At 44.5% G+C, this 23,763-nt stretch overlaps 2 protein-coding genes across 3 annotated transcripts in view; one reads left to right on the top strand and one right to left on the bottom strand.

The window, feature by feature from the left end:
* Positions 1-19,384, bottom strand: part of MYO1B (myosin IB) — a 200,390-nt gene extending 181,006 nt beyond the window's left edge. The window contains exon 1 of the mRNA XM_066322539.1: positions 19,264-19,384. The gene's annotated coding sequence lies outside the window, so the exon portion shown is untranslated. The remainder of the gene's footprint in view (positions 1-19,263) is intronic.
* On the top strand, positions 275-23,648 carry STAT1 (signal transducer and activator of transcription 1). Of its 2 annotated transcripts, XM_066322543.1 has the most exons (25): positions 275-336; positions 446-736; positions 2,784-2,912; positions 3,508-3,652; positions 4,315-4,413; positions 5,687-5,782; positions 6,434-6,512; positions 7,131-7,222; positions 7,446-7,597; positions 7,856-8,014; positions 8,986-9,078; positions 9,519-9,578; positions 10,727-10,756; positions 10,849-10,942; positions 11,834-11,875; positions 12,359-12,442; positions 12,965-13,063; positions 13,556-13,691; positions 15,468-15,523; positions 16,676-16,770; positions 18,779-18,918; positions 20,053-20,238; positions 20,729-20,804; positions 21,227-21,329; positions 21,844-23,648. In XM_066322543.1, the coding sequence occupies exons 3-25, from the start codon at positions 2,785-2,787 to the stop codon at positions 21,865-21,867; spliced, it is 2,268 nt and encodes a 755-aa protein (XP_066178640.1). In that variant the 5' UTR covers positions 275-336; positions 446-736; position 2,784; the 3' UTR covers positions 21,868-23,648. The 2 variants fall into 2 exon arrangements, with proteins under 2 accessions (XP_066178640.1, XP_066178641.1); XM_066322544.1 differs by lacking the exon at positions 275-336 and having other exon boundaries at positions 364-736.
* The last annotated feature ends 115 nt before the right edge of the window (positions 23,649-23,763 follow it).

Genomic DNA, 23,763 nt, shown 5'->3' with positions numbered 1-23,763 from the left:
CATCCCTGCGACCAAGGCTTAAAGAGGAGAGAAAGGAAAGAAAACGGAAAGGAAGGACGACAACGCTCAGCCGCCTGCAGTTGATGGGCGCCCGGGCCGGGGTGCCGGTGCCGGTGCCGGTGCCAGGACCCGCAGCTGCCGCAGCCCCCCCGCGGCCCTCAGCCGCCCTCCGCCGCCCTCAGCCGCTTTCACTTTCGCCCTCCCGGCCCCGCCGCCTTTCCCAGAAGTCACGTGACGGGGCCGCCGCCCGGGAACGCCCCCGGCCCGCCCCCCGCGCCTGCGCACTGGGGCGCGCGGCTCCGTGAGCGCAGCCGGCGCCGCCGAGCTGGACCCGAGGTGAGGGGAGCGGGCGTGAGGGGCTGGGGGCGGCACTGCGGGGCACTGCCCGCTCCTCGGGGGCTGCCGGGGTCAATGCCCGCTGTAACTAAAGCTGTCGCTTCCTCAGACTGCCTCTGCCCGCGGGACACCCACCGAGCTTTGCGCTTTGGTGTCTTAGCACTTGGGGAAACAGGAGGTGTCTCCTCGCGGTCTTCATTCCTGGGACGCCCCTGCTCTTCTGTCGCCTGTTGCGTCCGCTCCCAAGTCGAGCCCTTGGCTCGTTCTCCGCAGCTCGCACTCCCCGACGCCTCCAGACCTGCCCTGCCCGGGAGCGCTCGAAGCGGACCCCTGTCCCCGCAGGACGCTGATCCCGCCGATCCTGTGCCTCCGGCATCGCTGGGCAGCCTCTGCTGAACAGGTGCGGTGCTCCCACCCGCGGGCTGAGCCGGCCGGGGCCGCGGGGAGCGCGGGCAGGGGCCGGCCGGGGGCAGCGACGGCGGCCCGCGCCCTTTGCTCCCGAAACGCGCCGCGTGGATCGGCCGCGATCCCCCGGGAAGGGCAGGAGGGGAGGTAGAGAAGGGCCAGGAAGAAATCCTGGGGTGCATCGGGTGGCCAGCAGACCGCGAGGGGTGATCAGCCGCCTCTGCTCAGAACTAGTGAGGCACATCTGGAGTCCGTTTCTGGGCTCCTCAGTACAGAAAACACGAGGAGCTACTTGGAGAGGGTCCAGCAGAGGTCACAAAGATGATGAGGGATCTGGAGCACTCTCTTATAAGGAGAGGCTGCGGGAGCTGGGCTGGTTTAGTCCAGAGAAGAAGAGACTGAGAGGGGATCTCATTAATGCATATAAATATCTTAAAGGCAGGTGCCAAGAGGATGGTGCCAGACTCTTGTCAGTGGTGCCCTGCAACGGGACGAGGAGCCATGGCCACAAACTAAAGCACAAGTTCTACCTCAACATTAGGAAGAACTTCTTTACATTGAGGGTGGCAGAGCACTGGAGCTGTGCTGCCCAGGGAGGCCGTGGAGTCTCCCTCTTTGGGACTGCTACAGCACTCAAATGCTGCGTTAGCTGTAATCTGAAAAGCGCACACATCAAAAGACTCAAAGCCCTTACTTTAAACAACATTTTTAACTCCTTTGCTTCTCACACCTACTACACACCACTCAGCAGCTGAGGGCACTGGCATATAACAGCTAAAGGATTTGGTAGGAAGGGGCATAGAAGATAGACATTTACCCTGATGCTGCCCTGTTCTTCTGTTTGGGTCTTATAGATAGGCAGCCAATAAGAAACAATGATGTGAGTGGATTTGCATCTCACCGCTGGTATTCTCAGCCTGGGCTGTTACCTTGACACGTCTTTACATGCCATTTCCACTACAAGGTGATAACCTGCAGCTTAGAAGGCTGAGTGATCTGCTTCTAGAGACCACATCTCAGAGCTAAAGCCACTGTCACAAGTGTTAGGACTGAGAGAAGCTGTTGTGTACAGTGTTAGTTCATTTCAGCACCCTTTATCTGCTGCACAGGTTACTTGAATTTAGCCTGAAAATATGATCATGAGAACTAAAACACGTAGAAAAATCATCTTTCGAGTACTTATCCATTTAAAGTGACTTGAGATGTAGTCCATTTCCAGAATAGGCAAGTGTGGACACAAATAGCAACTGAAAATGGGCACTTAGAGGGCTCTCTAATTTTTCACTCACACTTTTGGTGATGGGGAAGACATCTGCACAAACAAAAGGTGATACTCCATATTCAGGATCTCAGTTATGCACAATACAAGTATCAAACACACAGGTCCTCGTTCCCATATCTCTGCAAAGCAAGAGAGGAGTAACACTAGCAGTAGCCTAAATGGCATGAAAATGGGTTCAGAGGAAAAGAATAAAAAGAAAGCACCACACAGCCAGTCACTCACTCTCCCTCCTCCCCACACGGTGGGATGAGGAGAGAATCAGAAGGGTAAAAGTGAACATTATGGGCTGAGATAAAGACAATTTAACAGGTAAAGCAAAAGCCATGTACACAAGGGAAAACACAAGGCAGGTGTTGTGCCATCTCAGGAAAGCCAGGCTCCATCACACCTAACAGTGGCTTGGGGAGACAAACACCACCATGCAAAATGTCCCTTTGGTCGGCTGGGGTCAGCTGCCCAGCTGTGTCCCCCCCAGCTTTCTCACTGGTGGGGTGGAGGGAGGAGCAGAAAGGGCCTTGATGCTGTGTAAGCCCTGCTCAGTGCAACAAAAACTTCCCTGTGTTACCAGCACTGTTTCCTGCACAAATCCTTCACAGCCCCATACTAGCTACTGTGAACAAAATAAACTTTGTCCCAGCCAAAATCAGCACATCCTCCCATTTTGTCAATGTTATTGAAAGCTTTAAATTAGTTATTTTTCACCTCTTCAGTCAAATACCACTTAAACATTTACACTGACTTGTTTTCACCCCTTCTTCAGAATGACTCAGTGGTATCAGCTGCAGCAACTTGATTCCAAGCATTTGGAGCAGGTTCACCAGCTATATGATGACAGCTTTCCAATGGAGATCAGACAATACCTGGCACAGTGGCTGGAAAACCAGGATTGGTAAGCCCAGAAATGAATTAGGCTTTGGGTTGTGTGATAAGCAGTGCCCTCACACGTGCAGCTAGGTGATCCTTTGCTGCTAGGATGCTTCAGCAGCTGTGGGGGTGCTCCAGCCTGTGTTCCTGCCTCTCTTCAGGGCTTTCTAGAAGGCCCTGATACCTGGAGTGTCCTTGCTCATAATGCTCTCAGTAGTCTAGAACCAAAGTAGCTTTAAGACCAATTAGTTACTGCCTTGGTAGCATCAGTCTCTCACTCTTTGAGGACTCTAAACCCCTGCCTGACTTTCTGTGGAGTGTCTTTGAGGAGTGGTACAACATGCACGTGCATCAGGGTCACTTTTAGGTTCCTGATGTGCATGGAATAAGAATGAATTTGAACAGAATGTGGCAAAAATAATAGAGAAACAACATTTCTCTATCAAGGAAAGTAAAGTCAAAGTTAAGAGAATGAAACTGGCATACATTTGAAGGTAATTCTCAGTACTTGCATAGTCTACAATTGGAGTTGGGGTGTAAAAATCAAGTACACCTGTATGTATTTCTTGGCTTTTGTATTGGAAGTGTATTGAACCCAAGCATGCTTTCACTGATTCTAGGGAACATGCGGCCAACAATGTATCGTTTGCTACACTGTTATTCCATGACCTGCTGTCACAGCTTGATGATCAATTTAGTAGATTCTTGATCGAAAACAACTTTTTGCTGCAGCACAACATAAGGAAAAGCAAACGTAATCTTCAGGTACGCCTGGGTTCTGTATCTATACATTTGCTCGATTTGCTTCAGTGCAGTTGGGTGCCTCTAAGCAACTACCCTGCAGTGAGAGCAGGGCCAGAATTCAAGCATTGCTCCGTTTTTCTTTTGACTGGCTACAGTTAGAAAGTTGCAGTTAAATTATCAGCATAGTTGCAGTTTGAGAACTCTAGGAAAAATAAAAGCCCCCAGGGTAGCACGATGCTGAGCAGAGCAGGGCAGTACTCAGTCCACAGCACATCGCCACAGCTTTGTGTGCAGGTAAAACAATAAGGTTGAATCTGCATCCAGCTTGGACTGAGTGTTAAACCAGTAGCTGTACCAAGGTTTGGGAGGGTGGCTCTTGAGGGATGAGATCTCTCTAGGACTGTAGGGTAGTATCCCACCTCTCCCATTAATGTCTCTTACCCTTTCCTGTTGTTTTGTCCAGTCCTGTCTCTTTGTATGCCCATGAACTACAATGGAAACTTGCTCTTGGGGGTGGCTCTGGCTGTCACACCCTGTAATCCTGGAGCAGGCCATGACCAGTGCCTTCCCTGAGGCATGGGTCATTCCCTAATTCTTTTTTTTTTTTGGCCAGTAAGAAAGTTGCTGAAGGACCAGAAATTATGTGTATGGACTTTAACAATAGACTGTGTCTCTAATGCTAGGATAACTTCCAAGAAGACCCAATACACATGGCAATGATCATTCACAACTGTCTGAAAGAAGAGAGAAAAATACTGAACTCTGCCCAGGCATCCAATGAGGTAACAGTCCTGAAATGTCTGCTGCAGTTATATGTTCTCTTTCCTATTCTTTGGAACAAGGGAAGTGGATGAAGGCTGGCAGGGGAAACAGGATATCCTCTCTCTTCCCAATAAGAGGTTCCTTAAAAAAAGAGAAGAGTGAGCACTGAAATGTACCAGCTGGACAGCATGGCTTTTTTCTGCTGAATGAAGCATTTGGAGGAAAATGGCCAGGAAATAATTTTTATTTCTTGAGTGATGTAAAATGTTTTTACATTGTTTTAATGCTTCTGTGTATGATGTAGCCTGATGTGCTAATTGGATTTCATTTTAATAATTAGTGCTTAACTCATGTATCCAGTAAGATTTTACGTTTGTTCTTCTGCATCTTACTCCCCAATTTACTCTTTATTAAGCAGCCAAGCACCCTTCTTTGGACTAGCTCCGGAAAAATGATGCATCATTCTCCTTCCCAGTTGTCTCCAAGTATTTCTTTCTATTTTTCGTGGTGCTTTGGGGTGTTTTTTACTGAAGCCCTTTTCTTCCTTCTGAATAATAGGTAAAGCCATATTTTCTCCTTCATCACCTGTTCTCTGGCTTTAACCATTTTTTTTTTCCTTTGCAAGAATTGTTTTGCAGTAAAAATTCTGCAGTTGGGAAAGGCATGCAAAATGTATAGATAGCTGTATTCCACTTATGTAGAAATAAAATGATGACTGACCAAGCATGTGGATTTACTATACTGAAATACCTCAGTTTATAGCAAGGCTTTGAATGTGCAGCGTGGGAAGAGCACTTGGGCACCAGCTTTCAACAAGGGGCCCTTTGCAACAGTGTCCAAAGCAGCTGCTCTCAGAGTGTGACTCTGACACACAGCACAGCTGTTCACCCCTGGCACATGACATAAAACACTTGCTGCTGCATTTCCAGTATGCAATAAATGTGGGTCATCGAAAAGGGAAAGGGAATTACAGAATGGTTTGGATTGGGAAAGACTTTAGACATCATTTACCTTCCTCTAGACTGGAATGCCCAAAGCCCAATCAAGCTTGGCAATCACTTCTGCCACTGAGTTAAATCCATGATGGGGGACCTTTGGCAATTTACCAAACTAAATACTTTGTTTCTTTCAAATTCACCTGGATTTGATTTTTTTTAATACTACAAAATTTTAGTACGATTTGTCAGAACAAGCCATGCTTCCTCAGGTTGTTTGTCAACAAATGCCACTAATTTACATTAATAAAAAAGTTGTTTTTCACTCTGTTTTAACTTGTTCTGCTTCTTCCCTCAGATGGAAGTAGGGAGTGTACAGAGCACTGCAACTGGGATGCCAGACAAACAGAAGGAGCTTGATGCCAAAGTTAAGGCTGTGAAAAGCAGTGTTACAGTAGGTATAATGTAACTTTTCTCAGTAGTGTTTGTTGATTCACAGATGTTAGGCTTGACAAAATGACAAATAAAAGTAAGGTAGGGGTTTTCAAATCTACAAACCAGGGATTGCCTGAACATAGGAAGTACCTTGTCCCTAAACTTTAATAACAAAAGCATTTTAACCATCTGAATTACTAGCAACCAAGGAAGAAGAACCTCTTAAATTGTAACTGACCAGTTTTTGGCTAACTAGAAGATGTACTTTTTTAAACATATAGATGTTTGTCTTAATAAATACAGTCACAACAGAAAGCTTTTCTCCAAATAGCACGTAAGAATTTGAAAGTTTAAAATGCTATGTGCTGTTCCAAGTTTTTCCACTGTAGCCTAAGGCTCTCCACAACTTTGTGAACTTCATGGCTGGACCACAAGGGCATTTTGATATTTAATAATTAACAGATTTCAGTTAATTGAGAAGGAGGAAGGGGGAATAGAAGATGATAAAATTTAGGAATATTTCCTGTTAGGGAGTTCCAGGAAAAAGCATTGCTACAAAACTGGACTTCATGTCTGTCAGGGCTCGTACCAGGCGGTTCCTAATCAGATGAAGTCTTGCATTACTTGAAAATATTAAATAATTGTGGCCACCCTCACTTGTGCATTACAGGATGTGGAGCAGGACATCAAGATGTTGGAGGATATGCAAGATGAATATGACTTCAAATGTAAGACCCTGCAGAACAGAGGTGAGTCATTTTTCAAGGACATCCCCTATTGTACATAGTTTATCAGAGTAAATTGCTCTTCAGGTCAGGACACTGAGCCTTATGATGCACATCCAAACCTACTGGTAATGTCCCTTGTTGATTAACTCTGCTTCACACTGAAACCTAAATTTCTGCATCTGTCTTTTGTTCTAAGTAAGAGAGCCTCCTTGTTAACACAGCATTATTTTTAGAATCCCTTCCAGCCCATTTTAGAATCAGCCCTTTACATCCCTTTGCCACTAGAAGTAGCAAACCCTGTAGGCTCTGTGACCATTCAGCTTAATGAGTGATGTTTCACAAATGCCAAACCAGCTTTAGGTTTTGTAGGCTCTTGTGTACCAAGGGAGACACACAGAGTCCACATTGGTTTCGTTGTTCAGCTCTGTCTCTGTCGTTGAATTCTTTGTTCTAGAAAAGGCTTTGGTTTCCAACACAACCTGGCAGGGCTGACTGTCCCTCAGAAGAGGGACACGTTCAGAAGGTACTAAAGGAAGCAATGAGCCATAATCTTGCTTTTTGTATTTGTGCCCTTCTCGCCTCAGCATTTCCCCCACTCATCCTTCAGCCTCACATTCACAATTTGCACTTATTTTACAGAACACGAGTCAAATAATATGTCTCAGGAAGAATACAAGAAAGAACAGCTGAATCTCCAGCACATGTTTTTATCACTGGACTGCAAGAGAAAGGTAGTGTTCAAGTTTTCTTTCAGAAGTCAGCAGCTCTTCATCTTAAGCACATGTTCATTTTCATTGAATTGACATAAATTAGCAGTAGGAAAGTTTTTTTAATGTCAATTGAGCTGAGGTCTTTGCAGAGTTTTGCAAAACAGATGAGCACTAGCTAAAACACTACTTAGTTCTCTTGTATGAAGTATGTCTAATGAACAGGGTAATCTCATATTCTCTGTAGGAGGTGGTGAATAAGATAGTGCAGCTGCTGCACAGCACGGAGCACACACAGGCTGCCCTTATTAATGATGAGCTGGTGGAATGGAAGCACAGGCAGCAGACAGCATGCATTGGTGGGCCACCCAATGCCTGCCTCGACCAGCTGCAGAACTGGTAAGTCTTTTGTTAGACCACATTTAAACCATGTTATGAAGGAACACCACAGCTAGGAAATACACTGATTATTTATATTCCCCATTTTCATTCTGTCTCAGCATAACTACATTCATTTTTTTACCTCACCGCATTTCCATTGAGCACAAAGCGTACTCCAGGCACTGTCACACCCTCAGGGACAGTCACCTGGCTAGTACCTCTGCATTAGTACAGTATAAAAACATGCTCAAAGTAATAAGATCGTGTCAATTGTAGGTTCACCATTGTTGCTGAAAGTCTGCAGCAAGTTCGTCAGCAGCTCAAGAAGCTTGAGGAACTGGAACAGAAGTTTACCTACGACCCTGATCCCATCACAAAAAATAAACAATTTCTGCAGGACCTAACACACAAGCTTTTCCAACAACTCATCCAAAGGTAATAGACCATAAGGATCTTTTGGTGTTACCATGAATAAATAGATGAAGAGCACCCTCCCTACTGTTCCCTCAGTATTTCCTGCATACTATCTTTTCATTTTCCAAAGTTTTCTTAAGCTTGTCAAACATTAAACTGAATTACCGTTTTTGAGATTTACCCCATCTAGAATTTCCACAGGTTCAGGCCTGTGAAAAGGGTTTGTGTTCAGTTATTACTGAACTTAGCAGGAGATTTGCTGCAGTACACATTCATTACAGAGTCAAACTCCCAGTCTGTTAGTCCTCTTCTCACTTCAAGCTTCAACCCTGCGAAGTTCAAGTGAAGAGAGGCAAGAAACAATCTGCATCAAGCTGTGCCTAAGATAGATATACTCTAGATTCTCCAGTCCTTTGTCACAGCACGTCTTGGCCTCTTGCACAGGGAGGCCAGCCCTGCCTCTGTACCACTTTATAGTACAAGTTACTGTAGATAGTAGTTGCCTCACAGAAGATCAGAGTCCTATTCTGTAAACACACAGAAAAAAATTTGGAGTGTACCAGAAGTCGGTTTTGTTGGGTTAGCTGGCCCCCATCAAATCCTCTGCTAGTGTCTCCATCCCTTAGGCATGTGTTGTTACACTGTCACTGTAAAAATTCAGCAAGCCCCACATATGGCAAACAGGGAAACAGTCCCCACTTGCACCATTCCTTTCTTTGCTGTTTGATTTCAGGGAAGTGGGATGTAGCAATCGCCCTCCTCAAGCCATCAGTGCATTGCAGAAAAGCCAGCACTTATGAAATCACTATTTCTAGCCCCATTGAAACAATTGAAACGAACTAATTCACACACCTCTATATAGACTGAAACTGAGTGAATAAAGTGTATATAGTATTACTGGTAAATCAGCATTCTTTTAAAGTCCACTTTTATGTGGCTTCTTATGTAAGAACAGCGCAGATAAATCTAGTGCCTTTAATCTGTTCCCACAGCTCCTTTGTGGTAGAGAGGCAGCCTTGCATGCCAACCCATCCTCAGAGACCACTAGTCCTGAAGACAGGAGTGCAGTTTACTGTGAAGCTGAGGTATGTTTTCCCTTCCCCTGTTCCTGTTTTGTGGTAAGGCTTTCCTGTCACTGGCTTCCTGCAGCCAAGAGGATTGCACAGCCTGCCCTGCAGCCCAAGGGCTGAGGGCAGGAGGAGGGAAGTGCCATGGGCAGGGGCTTTCTTCTGACAGAGCTTAACTCACATTCAGCTTTTAGCCTTTCCTAGAAGTGGAGTGTACCAAGTATATAACAAACACAACCAAACAGCAAAAAGACACAATGCAGAACGCTTTGTCATGCCAAAGAGTAACTCATTTGCCCATTTAGTTTCCTCTCTAAATGCTGTCTGATATGAAGCAAGCTTGGAGCCTGCATGTGGCCCCCAAGTGTGCTTTAATATCTGTGGTAAGCAACACAATAGGAGAGAACCCATATTTTTCAAATGCTGACATTCAAAAAACCCCAAACTTCTCTTTCCAGGTTGCTGGTGAAACTGCAGGAACTGAACTACAACTTGAAAGTGAAAGTTCTATTTGATAAGTATGTTGCATTTATTTCATCCCTTTGATGTAATGGTAAACACTCCCCACACTCAGAAACCCAAGAGCAGTCATGTAAGTGTTGAATAGGCCAGCAGCAGGCTGGTTCTCTGCAGCAGCAGGTACACCCTTCCCTTTTCCTTACCCGTTCCCTTGCTCTAAATCTTTCTCTGCCACCAGAGATGTCATAAAGTGGAGATAGCCTCGGGTCCCCCCCTCAGTTCCACAGAGGAGAGCTCACTAATTCAGACACAGGGCAGCACCTGGGAAACAGCCACTCTGCTGGGGTGTTTCACCTGGACTAGCATGAGGTGACAGTGTAGAACTGGACTCCACCATTCCTCATCACATAATTCAGTCACATCTCTAGAATCCCTTGCTTTTTGGGTAGTGTCTAGTAAGGAATATAGTTATCCTCAAGCTATCTTTGAATTAGGGGTATAATCTGCCTACCTGTAAGATAGGATGTGTTCTCAATCAGAAAAAGAAATTACAGCAGTTGAAACAGATGAGTACCAATCTTTCATATTTTGTAAGCAGTTCAGGTGAGTTTTGCACTTTCTTCAAGGGCAGGGAAAGAAATGTGATGGGCTGTCCAAAATAATGGCAGGGACTGTGCTTTCAAGAAAGCAAGTGGGTTTTTGTCTTCCCAGCCAAGTAATTTTGTTCACTTGAAATGGCTCTAGGGTCCAGACTTGCACAGAATTGTGAAGAAGCAAAAAGAAACTCTTATGTGGTTGTGGGAGGTGAGGCTTTGAGAAGTGCACTAGATAGAATACAGTAGAGTCCCAAGTGCTGGGAAAACCAATTCAAGCGATGCAGCAATTTATTCAACAAGTTTAAAGGCAGATTTAGAGTGGCAGAACTGTATTTTTCCCACAGAGCAAGACTTAAAATCTGTGTAGTAAAAGAAAGTACTAATTTTGATTATAAAGCCCCCATAGCAATATCAAGCCCAGTAAAACACTGTGTACCACAACATTTGTTTTGACTGCCTGAACCAATTGCCTCGTCCTTAGCACAAGAATTTCACAAAAGCATTTTACCAGCTCTCAATCAGGGCTGTCAGCTACTAAAACATGCATATTTTCTCTGTCTGTGGCAGAATATTTAAAAGATTGTTTTGTCTTTTTTTTTTTTCCTTGACAGAGATGTAACAGAGAAGAACTCAGTCAAAGGGTATGTGGCATCAGAGTTTGATATATTAACATTAGATTCTTTCAATGAATGTGAGATTTAATTACATTTTCTCTCTCTCTCTCTCTGTGTAGATTCAGGAAATTTAATATTTTGGGAACAAATACAAAAGTAATGAACATGGAAGAATCTACTAATGGAAGTCTAGCAGCAGAATTCAGGCACTTGGTAGGGGGTTGTTTTTTTCTTTCTATTACTTGATACAACCACTTAATTTGGTAGTAGAGCATGGAAGGAAACAAACTGTTTTTGTTATTGAAGTCATTATTCATTTTTGTGTAAAGAGGAACTGTGATTATATCTCCTTTTTCTTTGTTCTTTCCTTTTTAAGATATTTTGCCTGTTTCAATCAAAATGTGATTGCTTGTCACTGAAAAAGGGACAAGAAGGCAAACAAGAGTACTTGCTGCCATACAGCTTATGCTGCAATGGATTCTTTGGAGAAGGAAGTTTATAAAATTCTAGAAAGGCTGGTTTGGGCCTTTCAGAAGAAGGTCCATAGGTAGGGAAGTCTGGAATTGGTTAAAAAACTTTGAGTCTGGAAGATGAAAATTGTCAAAGAGTGCACAGCTTCAAGAAAGTCAGTGCCTTGGGCAGACAATACAGCATTTGTGATCTGCAGATTGTGAGGGAACAGAGTGGTTCCATCACTACAACAAGAAAGGAAAAATGCAAGTCCAGAACCAGGGAACGTGGAACTCCACCTTCATTGTCCAGAACTGAGACTGCCTTGAGTTTATCATCCAATTCAGAGGGGTACTTTGGTAAACCAGTATTCCATCTGATCCTGATTTCATACTGCTTCTTCTTTAAAGGTCTCTTGCATAAATGCATTGCATAATAACTGTGCAATATCTTTTTTCACAGATGAACAGTTTATAAAAGGGTAGTAGTTACCTACAGTTTAATTCTTTGGCTCCCACAGCTTAGAACCAAATAGAGTCAGACACTAGTGCAGCAAGTTTGCATACAGTTGAGCAAGTGGAGCATGCAGACCTCCTCTACCACTTCCATTTGTGGCTGCCATAAACAAGTGACAGTTTTTTTGTTCTTTTGCAGCAACTGAAAGAACAGAAAAACACAGGGAGCAGAACAAATGAGGTAAGCAGCACTAACTGTTCCTTTCTAAGTTAACCTTTCCTTACCATAATACTAGCAAGGCATTCATTTAAGACAATGCTCTCTGCTCAGACCCATGGAGACACACGTGGGATGAGAGATGACAGGAGAGGAGTTCAGTGTTTCTACAAAGTGATCCATGTAGGAAGACTTTGCAAGGAGAACTACTGCCAGAATGGCAGTGAGGGACTCTCCCACACTGGCATCTGCCTTTAACAGGGCTTCCTGGCAAGCAGAGATTTTTATATGGCTTATAGGTAGTAGCCACAAAAAGCCCAAAAAAATATGCCTGGAGAGGCAGTTTTAGGACGTCAGCACTGTCACTTGACTTTGACCTATAAGCTTTTACTGAGGTCTAGAGCATGTGACCGTGGGCAAAAAGGTGTTTTCCCCATGGTAGAGCCCCATTACTTCACCCTAGGAATTTTCACTCCCTCAAAAATTTTCTTTCCTATTTTTTTGAAGGGTCCTCTCATTGTAACAGAAGAGCTTCACTCTCTGAGTTTTGAGACACAGCTGTGCCAGCCTGGTTTGGTAATAGACCTAGAGGTAAGTCCTAGATCAGAGAGATGGGCTTCAGTTCCTGTGTGTCATTCGTGCTGATAATCTTTTTTCTCTCTTGTTTTTTAAGTACTGGGATATCGAGTTCTTTCAGTTATTTCAAATTATAGGAATGACACTTCACAACAGTTCTGTATAGACACAAAGAGAGAATTCTGTCAGATCTCTGGGTAAATAAGAATAGATGTGCTTTGCAAAGTGTCTGATACCTAGAGGGCTTAAATCACAGAGTTGGTTATCAGTTTACATTTATTTCAGAAGCAGTCTATGAACTCTGCTGTCACTTTCAGTGCTGTCATAACTGACACTAAATCGAAGTCGTTATTAGACAAAAGTCACCCAAGTCTTTCCAGTATTTCCTCATACTTTCTCCCCTACATACAAACTTCTATTGAAAGTCAAAATTGTGCCAGCAGGGAGTTAAAACAAATGAGTTTGTGGATAATCTCAAGGAGGATTGTGGAAACAGTGCGGGGTAACCTGACATGTTTCCTTTTGTGCCTCTTTCAGACCACATCCCTTCCCATTGTTGTGATCTCAAATGTGAGCCAGCTACCCAGTGGATGGGCTTCTATCTTGTGGTTCAACATGCTGTCTACTGATCCCAAGGTATTTGCAAGGAAAAAAAACAAAAACAAAAACATTTTATCAGGTACTATGTCTAATTTCCAAGCATTATTTCCAAGTGGCTGCTGCATTTTAGCTCTGCAGATGACTCTTAATGATTTTCAGGTGTAGAGAGGAGCAGTGACATCCCTTACCTAAACCAGAGCAATGTTTGAAACTCACATAAAGGTGGTATACATGTATTCAGGGTATACAGCACACAGTGAGGAGCCAAATGAACATTCAAGAACTCAGTTATGGTGCACTTGAGTAATCCAGCAATTCTGCCTGCTGGGAGAAGACATACCCAGAGCCCCAGAGATTGCTTTTCCTGGTAAAGAGTGCCTGGAGGAATAGCTGCCTGCCTCTGCAGAGTTGTCTCAAGCTAACATCCCTTCTTAAGTCTGGAGTTTGTTTTGGCAATACAAAAATTCAAGTGGCATTCCAAAATTAATGTTTGTTAACTATAGCTTGCGTTTTTCTCTTCCATTCTAGAACCTGTCCTTCTTCCTGAATCCACCTTGTGCAAAGTGGTCAAAGCTTTCTGATGTTCTCAGTTGGCAATTTTCTTCTGTAACAAAGAGAGGACTTAATGCAGATCAGCTGAGCATGCTGGGGGAGAAGCTTCTTGGTAAGGTCTGCTTTCATCAGAGATGGCCTGTTTGAATTGAAGCTAGTTCTGCACCTTTTTCTGCAACCCATTTTAAGTTTTCCTTTCCTCTCTCAGCTTTCCCCCTTCTGCAGTATAGCTTTGTAGCAATGAAGCATTTTCCACTTTCCAGTATGGCAGAGTTTTTCAATGAGATCGTGTCATGAAAAAAAATCTGCAGTTCTAACTTGGGAGTTTTATGCTTTAGAGCAACACAGACTGGGCCTAATTCAGCCTTTTGAAGTAACACATTTAGTCAGTCTTTGAAGTGGATGTTTCTTGGCATCCCTTGGGTTTTGTTTTTAAATCCACCTCCATTCATGTTAACTTCATGCCCCCAGCTGCAGTGGGGCTTCACTCTGCATAAACACAGTTGCAGTATCAGCATGCAAACACTACAAAACTGCTAAAGGATATCAAACTGAATTATCTCCTACATGAGTGTCCTTAATAAAAGCCTCATCAGCTGTGGATGGGTTTTGTTTCCAAGCTCCTTGCAGTTTGCCTGAATAGGCAGGGCACTTCACACTGCTACTGATTTTGCACAGTAGACTCTAGATCAAAAATACTGTCGATTCAGTATATTTCACCAACCTTAAGTTTCAGGGGAAAATTATATTTAAATGTATTTGAGATAATTGTGTCTAGCTGGCAAGTACAGCATTCCACTCTCTAATTCCTCCAAGACATAAGATCTGACAAAAAGCTGTTAATTTCTTAGATTACTTTTCGAATTTCTACAAGGGGAATGATTTTTTTAATTAACTAACATAAGGAGACCAGTGATACATTTCTATGGCATATATGCATTTCAGAACTGCAGGGATTTTGTTGAGCTCTGGCAGGGTTGCTACTTCAGTCTTCTCTCTGTAGATTATAATATCACCCAGCTGAAAAAAATCCTGGTTGCTGAACACTGTAAATTCAGGATTCCTCAGTGCAAGGAGACAGAGCCAGCAGGGTGCCAGGGTACTACCTGGCTGCTGCTTTTGCAGCGTGAAAATTGACAGAATCTTGATCTCTTAACAGCAGCAGTAACAAGCTCCCTAACCCAGTTCATTTTTAGAAAAATGGCAGAGAAAAGCATATTTATTGAAAGCCATAACGTGATCTTTAATGGGAAGAATTTGGCTTTGACTGCAGTCAGGGTCTGCAAAGCTCCAGTAACTGTTGGCCCGGCATAGGACTTTTCTTGTGGTTTGGATATCGTTATGAAACACTGTGGACATAAAAACAAGGCTGAAGGAAACAACTGCAACAGGAATAAGAGGAGTCTGGTGGGGGCAGACCTAGGAGTTTCTGTGGCAAAAGCCTGCAAATCACCAGAATCAAAGCAGCAAAGTGCTTAATCTCAGAGAGATGCTGCAGGGTCTGCTGAGCCTGCAGAAGAGAGGAGTTTGTGGGCTGCAGTCTTCTCATCATGCTGGCAAGAACTGGGCAAGGATTCAGTTTCCTTCCTGGAAGCATTTTAAAAGCTGGCAAGTGTTTGGTGCAGCACAGCACAGAAAGTGTCAGCATGGGTTGGTTCCCATTATGCAAGGGCTGCTCACACAGGTTTGGTTATTGTAAAGACTCCCAGAGGGGAACTCTGCAACCTCCCCTGCAGTAGCTGTGAAAGCACAGCAGCCTGTCCTTCCTTTTCTTTCTTAATCCAACAGCTGACTTCCAAATAAACACTCAGAACTTGATTTTCTAAGTACTTTTAGCCCTACTTAGTAACATGTGGAATATGACTGAAGTCATATTTATTGTGTTCAGGGCCAACAAATGGAGGACCTCAGGATGGCCTTATTCCTTGGACAAGATTCTGCAAGGTATGCACACAGTTTTAAAAACTGAGGTGGAAGAGGGACCTCATCTTAGTTTATTGTGGGTTTTGTTGAGGGTTTTTTTGTTTGTTTCCCCCCAAGGTACCTACTTTTCTAGTAGCATCCCCTTATTATTCTAGCATCCCCAAAATTATTATTCTACATGGTCATGGGAGGCGTTGGTGGTGAGGTTAAAGTAGCAGCAGGAGGAAAAAGACCTTGCAATGGCTAGGAGTAGATGATTTTGAGACTGCTTTTGTTCCATGTAAACTCCATAGGAAAAATGTATCTTGCAAACACAGCATGTCCATTATTATTAATGCAGCTGCTATTAATAGAATAGGTCTCTATTTTGGCTATTACAGAAAACGCAAACAAAACAACCAGCAAGATGAACAATTCTTCTGTATCTTAGTGAAGGACATTTCCCAGACCAGGGGAAACTGCATCAGGGTGAGGATTAACAGAGGGTGGCCAGGAGGGTCAGTATGATGACAAAGGCCACATCATGGAATTTCACAACCCTGGCTGAAGCAAGACGGGAGGACTCTTCACTTTTTTTTTGGCTTTAGACCCTAAGCTGGTATAGATAAGTAAGAGATCACAGCAACCAGGAGCAGACTCTAGGGAAACAGCAAAACTCTGGTGATCTACAAACACTCAAATACACTGATAGGGGTGCCTCACGAGACATTGAGATCCAGGTCTCAACAGAAAGTGTCTCTAAGGGTCTTCTGCTAGCCAGCCCAGTCAAAACCCCAGTGGCATGGGTTTGCATGCCAACAACTCCAATAGGAATAACACCCAGGCAGGAACAAGAGCCTTTTATGTGCTCTTAGACCACTGTTGTTGCATGTGAGAGGTGATGGATCACATTTGTGGGTGCTGGAGGCTCAGACAGGCATTTTTCCTCATACTGCCTCTTGCCTGAAGATTCAGTACATGCTTCATTACCAGTAATTCCTTCTGGAATGGAGAGACACAAAGAGTGTCATAAGAAAATATGGGGGGTGTGGGAAAAAAGAAGGGAGAAAAACACAAGAACAGGTAGAGTGGCAGGACTGAAACCTTGCTTTCCTCTCTGATTAACGAAACTCATGTCTCATTATCCCTGTTCTCCCCCCTGCCATCCCTGCCTTTCCATATTCTGAATTTCAGGAAAATATAAATGATAAAAATTTCCCCTTTTGGCTGTGGATTGAGGGAATCTTGGAGCTTATTAAGAAACATCTCCTGTGTCTCTGGAATGATGGGTAAGACCTGAGTGAATTTTAAAGATGTATCATTGCCTCAGACCTCACTTTTAGGCTAGCAGTTGCATCCTCAGGGTAAGAGGTTGTTTGTGCAGAGGGTGGATCTTGAAACCAGAAAAATCTGAAGCAAATAAATTCTAGTAGTGAGGAATCCTCTGATGAGGCAGCTGCTAAAAGCAAGAACATCAGATGACCAAAATTGTCCCATATAAGTCACAGAGTAGGGCTTTGAGTGTTAGATTAGATTTTGTTTTGCCTCTGCTCCCACTGTAAGTCAGTTCTTTCCACATCCTAGAACTCAGCCAAGGAAAATTGAAGTATAAGTCATAGTGTTATCCATTTTAAAAACCCCAAAACCAAACTCCCTGCCCGAAGGGAGTTACTGTGAGCTGCCTGGAGGTGGCAGCAGGCAGACTCGGAATGACTGTGCCTGTACCATGGGCCAGGAGCCCGGCAGACTTCACTGATTTATTTAAGAGCATTACGAAGTAGAAGGACTCTGCCAGATGGGAACACAGTTCCATTTGCCCTTTAATACTGGTTTAGTAAACTTTTTATTCTGGGATTTCCGATTTTGGAAGTAATTCTGCCCAAACTAGACTTATCCAAAGTCACAATCCTGCGTTTTAGCTTTAGCCACGTTATGAAACCTCATCAAACAGCACACTCACAGTGGAGCATCCTAATATCCCACACTTCTACAGGATCTGCAGCAGCGGGATTGCTTTGCCTTGCTGCATTCAGCAGTGGGCATCACATTTTTACCCCCTCAGCTCCAGAAGAGTTCTGTCAAAGCCCTGTGCAGTACAAGCCTTTTTTTCCTGCCCCAGTCCTCCTCCTTTCTGTGCTGAGGGGGCTGCAGTGCAGTGGGAATATTTGTCACCGTTACTGAAGCAGAGTGGCAGTTCTGGGATTGAGATTACATGTGGATTTGGTACTGGCTTGAATGGCAGAGACTCCCCTTGTATACAAAAGAGTAAGTAACACAAACTCAGGAACACTTGCCTTCATACTTGAGAGATGGGAAGGCAGCAGACTTCCCTTATACACAGGACTACTGAACACATTTGTTACTTAGAGCATGGCATTTAAATCAAACAAAACACACCAATGAAACCCCATAAAACAGGGCAGTTTACAGCATCTGAAATTCTAAGCAAAATCATGATTGTTTAGGGGTTTCTTATGCAAATCCGACTTTCCTTAAGTTAATGCACACAAGGACAGTCACAGTACTCTGAAGATCATTATTGATGGAGCGTTTTGAGGAATGAGAAGCAGAGAAAACCTTTGAGGGAAAAAGCCCCCCAACAACAAAAGCAAAATACCAACCAAAACCAAGCAGCTGGAGCTTGGCCAGGGTTATACCCTGGTATTGACTTGAACAGCTCCCTCCCCAGTACCTATCCAGATCAATCTTCTAATATGACCACACCAGCCTCTTTGTCCATGTAATAACATTTGCTGAGAGCACAGTGAATAAGTCACAAAGTTTAGCAGTTCCTGTAGAAAACATGCTCAAGGCCCAAAGCAAACCCCACACCTGTAATAATGTAATCTGGCAGCTAGCAGAGTTTGTTTAATCAGTCAAAAAGGAGAAACAACTCTTCCTTGGCATACTTTTGAAGTTAAAACTAACTGCTAGCTGGGATCTGACTCTGTTACACACATGCAACTTCCCTTCTCCTCCCACAGCTCAGCTTTGACAGCAGAGTGGAGAATTTTGTTCCAAGTTCAGAAAGATGTTTGTATAAGCCCCCAGGCTGAAGTGAGAGTGCTGAGGGAAGCTGTGGTGATTCACTCTGGGCTGCCACAGGCATGAATCACCACCTGACTGCAGCCAGTCAGTCCTGCTACCAGCTGTTCACAGGACAGGGCCTTCTATCAGGCTTTCACCAGTACTGCAGCTCTTTTAAGTGAGGAAAGCTTTTTAGTTTTCCTAGCTAGCCCAGCACAGCTTAGGTTTTATGCTGGGGAGTAACTCAGCTCTTTCTTTTCAACATTGCAGCTGCATTGTGGGCTTCATCAGCAAAGAGAGGGAACGTGCTCTGCTGAAGGACCAGAGCCCAGGAACATTTTTATTGAGATTCAGTGAAAGCAGCAGGGAGGGAGCAATCACCTTTACCTGGGTAGAGGAATCTCAGAATGGTAAGTCAGCAACAGACAACCTTTGTTGATCTGCTTGCATCAGAACAAGAAGTCTCTGTGCCCTTCTCCTCTACTCTGAGGACCAGCACAGCACCCCTGGCAACAGCAGGGCACAGGCAATAGCAGGAACACACCATACTTGGGGTAACTCTAGGACAAGTAGCACTTCCCAGATCCTGCTTCTGGCCTGGAAGACGAGTAGGAAAAACTGCCTGCACTATCTACCCTGCCTCCTTAAGCTCTCTCCCAGCCTTTAGTACATACACACCTGCATCTCCTTCCAAGCCCAAATACAACTTTTGTTCCTTCCTTCCCATACTCCCCCCAGGTAAATTATGTACTCACTTCATTTTCCAAGTAGTTCTCCTTCCTCCCCTAGTCCAAAACGATCAACAAAGAGCTTGGTTCTTCAGTGAGCTGAGCTAGTGTCTCATCTTCTCTTAGTGAAGCCTGGAGGCACCACAGCTGCCAACAGTTAAAACCTCCCTTGTAGCCAGTCAGGGCTCTCCCTTTATCACCCTCATTACACAGCCCCACCTGCCAGCACGGCGCAGCTGCTGACACTTCACCTTGGTGAGCCCAAAACCAGCAGCAGGTGGAAGAGAAACTGCTGAATGTACTTAGGTGACTTCTTTCCCCTTGATACCTTCATACCTGACACATCCAAAAGTTAAGCAAAAGAAGGTTGATAGTATCTGGAGCATTCAGGAAGGTTTATATGTATGTCTCTCTTGATGATTCATAAAAGCCTCAAGTGGTGTATTTCAACCAAACTTACTAATAGGCAGCAGAGTATGAATTACATAATTTGGAAGAAGGTTAAAAAGGCAGCACAACCTAATTACTTAATGAAATTTTGCAGTTGATTTCCATGGACAAGTCACACTAATTCTGAATGCAGAACACACCAAGAGCCACGGCTGTGTGCTATCCCCCCATGCCTCTGTACCCACAGAACAATTCTGCTCCCTTTGACAGGCATTAAATACTTCCTGCAGCACTGTAGGTGTCGTCCAGGCAAGGCTTTTGCTCATGTGAACTCTGAGTTTGTGGAAGCAGCTGCAGCTTTTCTGGACACTTTCAGAAAAAGGCTTTAAAACCAGCTTTAAGAGCTGCTGCTTGTCTCCTCTGCAGAGCCACAGTTCCACTCGGTAGAGCCGTACACCAAGAAGGAGCTCTCAGCCGTGACTTTCCCCGACATCATCCGCAATTACAAAGTGATGGCAGCCGAGAACATCCCCGAGAACCCGCTGCGCTTCCTGTACCCCAACATCCCCAAGGACAATGCCTTTGGCAAGTACTACTCCAGGCCTAAGGAGGGTGAGTGCTCATAGCTTTTAGTTTGTCTGGCTGTTCCTGAGCTGCTGGGGCACTGCACCATTTCTGTGGCATGGAGAGACAGGGGGCAGTTGGCCTGAATGCCTTGCAGCCTATCTTACGTTTATAGGTTAAGAAAAGGCCTGTTTTTAAACAGGCACAACATGAGACCTAATCAGACCAAAAACTGAAACCCCCTAATGGTTCCTGGCCCTCCAGCTCAGCTGTCACGTGAGCTGTTCCAGAAATGTAGGGTCCCACTAACAGCCCTGACCATGACTGGTTATGGGAGGGGTTTCTTTGCCATTTTCTGTAGGAGAGCAGGCAAAACTGACTAAAAATGGAATGAATTAACTACAGTGCTGTGAAATACATGACAGAGAGAATTGCACATTATCTGGGTCATAGGCTGTATTTTTGGTACAATAAAGATGAAAATGTGATGTAAACTTGCTAAAAAAAAACCCACAAGCTTTTTTTTCTCTCCTTGAAGCACCAGAGCCAATGGATTTGGATGGTCCCAAGGGAAATGGCTACATCAAGACTGAGTTAATCTCTGTATCTGAAGTGTAAGTGCTCACAAAAATGCTGGATTTTTAAGAACTCCTCATAAGATTTTAGCTGTAGTCCATGTCTCTTTATGCTATTCAAGCTGTAGGTGCCCTGTCAAGTCTTTCCTCTTTGAGAATCTGATCACAACCCATTAATGCACTACTGTGTTCAAAACATCATTTTTAGGAAAAACTCTAGAAACTTGCAGGGAGTTGTACTGGCTAGTAATTTCTTGAAAAGCACGTTCTCAAAGACTTGTTGGACTTCTTTGGTTAGGATGTGCACCCCTGAGTAGTCTGAGTTTTCATTTAAAGACAGGCTGGCTTGGCAAAGCCCGGTCTCCTCACAAGCGGCCTGGCTAGTGGCCCTTGGAGCCAGACAGTGGCTCAGCTGTGCCTCATTTCTTTAGTGACAGTTAATGCCTGCTGTTGTCCATCAGGCACCCTTCCAGGCTGCAGTCCCCAGAAAACCTGCTCCCCATGTCTCCCGAGGAGTTTGATGAGGTGTCTCGGATGGTGGGCCCCGCGGAGATCGATACTGTGGTATGTATGAGCCAGCCTGGAGCACGAGGGTTGAGCCACAACCTGATTCTTCCCCTTTTTGTCCCTCTTCAGACATACCTCAGACACTTAAGCAAACACTTGAGAACACATCTCTTCACAAGCCTAGGAAAAGCTGGGGATCCAGAGTTAGACTGGGACTGCCAGCAGTTGCTTTTCCCATGTGCCTGCAGGGTGAAGAACAGGAGAGCAAAGCTTCCTGTGTGTGCCTTGCAGGTGGAGGGAAGGTGGGAAGGAAGGGGTATCCCTGTAGTGCCTCTGGTGGGGGTTTGTGGGGGGAGGGCCCCAAGCAGGAGTGCAGTTTGGAAGAGCTGCCCTGCCAGTGCTGGTGAGGCAGTGCCTGTGGACAGAGCAGTCTTGTCCTTGCAGGGTGTGCTTCAGAAAAGAACAAAATGATCCCCACCCCTCCCACCCTGAGCAGCTGAATCCCAAGACAGAGTGACTGGGAGGGCCAGGGCTGGGCCTGTGTAATGGAGGTTTCCTCTTCTCCTTGCAGATGTGTACACACATTCAGCTCTGAGCTTTGGCTGAGCTCTCCCTGTGTCATTAGCACGGCCAATTCGCTCCAATTCGCTTCACGCATCCTGTGCTGCAGTCAATGCCTTGGTGACAATGCTTCACTGCTTTGGTTTCTCAGCCTGAAGGCCCAGCAGCAATTTCAGCTAATGGGAACATCAAGACCAGCAGCCTGAGCAGCCTCCTTACCTGCATTTCTTTGTTTAATTAGCAAGATACTGTGCACATCTTTGTTTAATTAACAAGATGCCCTGCCAGAGTGGAGGAGGAGGAAGGTGGGAATGTGAGCACCTCAGTGAGGGGAGAAACATGCATTCAGTGTTTGAAGGAGTAAGTTAAACGTTTAAAACAGTTGACTGTACATAGAAGGCTTCAAAGAAAAGCCGGTTCTTTTGCTTCTGTTCAGAAAGCTTGCACCTTGAATTTTTGTCTGCATCACAGAAGGGAAGCACACTCTACAGATTACATGCCACACCAAATCCATGTGCTGCTCAAGTTTGTTGTGCTTTTAGCTCTTCTGGCCCCATTGAGAGAGCTGAAGCCCAAAATGTTACCTGCATTTCACTTTCACCATTTTCACAAGACATAATCTTGTGTAGGATGTTTAGCACAATCTTTCTCAAAAAGAGCATTTCTTAGGACACCCCCTTCAAGCTGCATTGGCACATGCTGAGCTTGTAACCCAAGGTGTATAATCAAGACTGTGCACACTGCAGTCATCAGACAAATCATAACCTCCTCTTAGAAGACTGCAAAAGGGATTGAAGTGTGTTTTTATTTACTGTGCCTAATCTGCCAAGGTGAGGATCTGGTCACTCCTATCCTTTGCAATAATACCGACCCCATGTAGGTTCTAACAGGTGGAATGGAACTCAGTTTTCTCATGCATTATGAACCAGGGCATTTATTTAACTGTTAATTTGAATAGCTAAAAGGTTTTACAGGCTTTTGATAATGGTTTGGTAATTAGGGGTAAGGCATAGGGAAGTGCAGAAGTTAAAGTTTATCCAGAGCAATAGCTGCAGGATATGCAGTCTGCAGTACTTAAAGGATGAAGCTGTGCTTCCACCAGAGGAGGAACAGGTTTGTTTCTCAGCACGTTTGAAGGCAATTAACAACTCTCAGACAGGAGGCAAGGCTGTTCTAGGCAGCTGCTCCCTCTCTCTAAGGGTACCTATTAGCACAGACTGCTAATTAGCACGGTGCTGAGCAGAGGGGCTGCAGAGCACTGCTCCCCATCTGCCCAGGTACAGGAACACGGCAGCCGCTGTAGGGGGCCCTGCCTGAGCAGGGGCTTGGACAGGGTGACCTCCAGAGGCCCCTCCAGACCCAGATGCTGTTTGGGAACAAAAGGACTGCTTCAGTTTGGGGTGTTGTGCCCAAGACATCTGATGTGCTCCCTGCAAAAGCTTCAAAGAAAAATTAGAGGACGTAGAGCACGTAACACATGTATTTAAATGAAAGCATTGCAGACTGACCTATTTTGGTGCCCTGGGTTACTGAGGTTAACTATAGGAAATTACTTAATGCTTTTATCTTGCCATAACTAGCTGAATGTGTAGCTGTTGCTAATACAAAAATCAAGTTATTTGGTTTTTGAGCTATGCTTTGTTCATATTTATCTTCTACGTGTCATTACTTTTACACTTCAGCTTTCTGGAAGTTAAAGCAGTGGCCTTATTCACAGGTTGGTCTTTCCATAGCTGGTAGTTCTAGAAGCAGTGATTTTTTCCTCAATGGAATATTCTTTTATGTATTTTAAATAAATGGAACTGTCAGTTGGCACTTTAGTCCTCTCTCTCATGTTTTGGATACTTCTATTATAGAGTGGATGTGCCAGTCAGTATTTTAAATTCTCTCTATCTCATTTTGAACTTGTATCTCATTTTAAACTTCAGAG

Source organism: Sylvia atricapilla, chromosome 7 (genome assembly GCF_009819655.1).
Source record: "Sylvia atricapilla isolate bSylAtr1 chromosome 7, bSylAtr1.pri, whole genome shotgun sequence".
Taxonomy (NCBI): domain Eukaryota; kingdom Metazoa; phylum Chordata; class Aves; order Passeriformes; family Sylviidae; genus Sylvia; species Sylvia atricapilla.
This window is presented reverse-complemented; position numbering and strand designations above follow the sequence as displayed.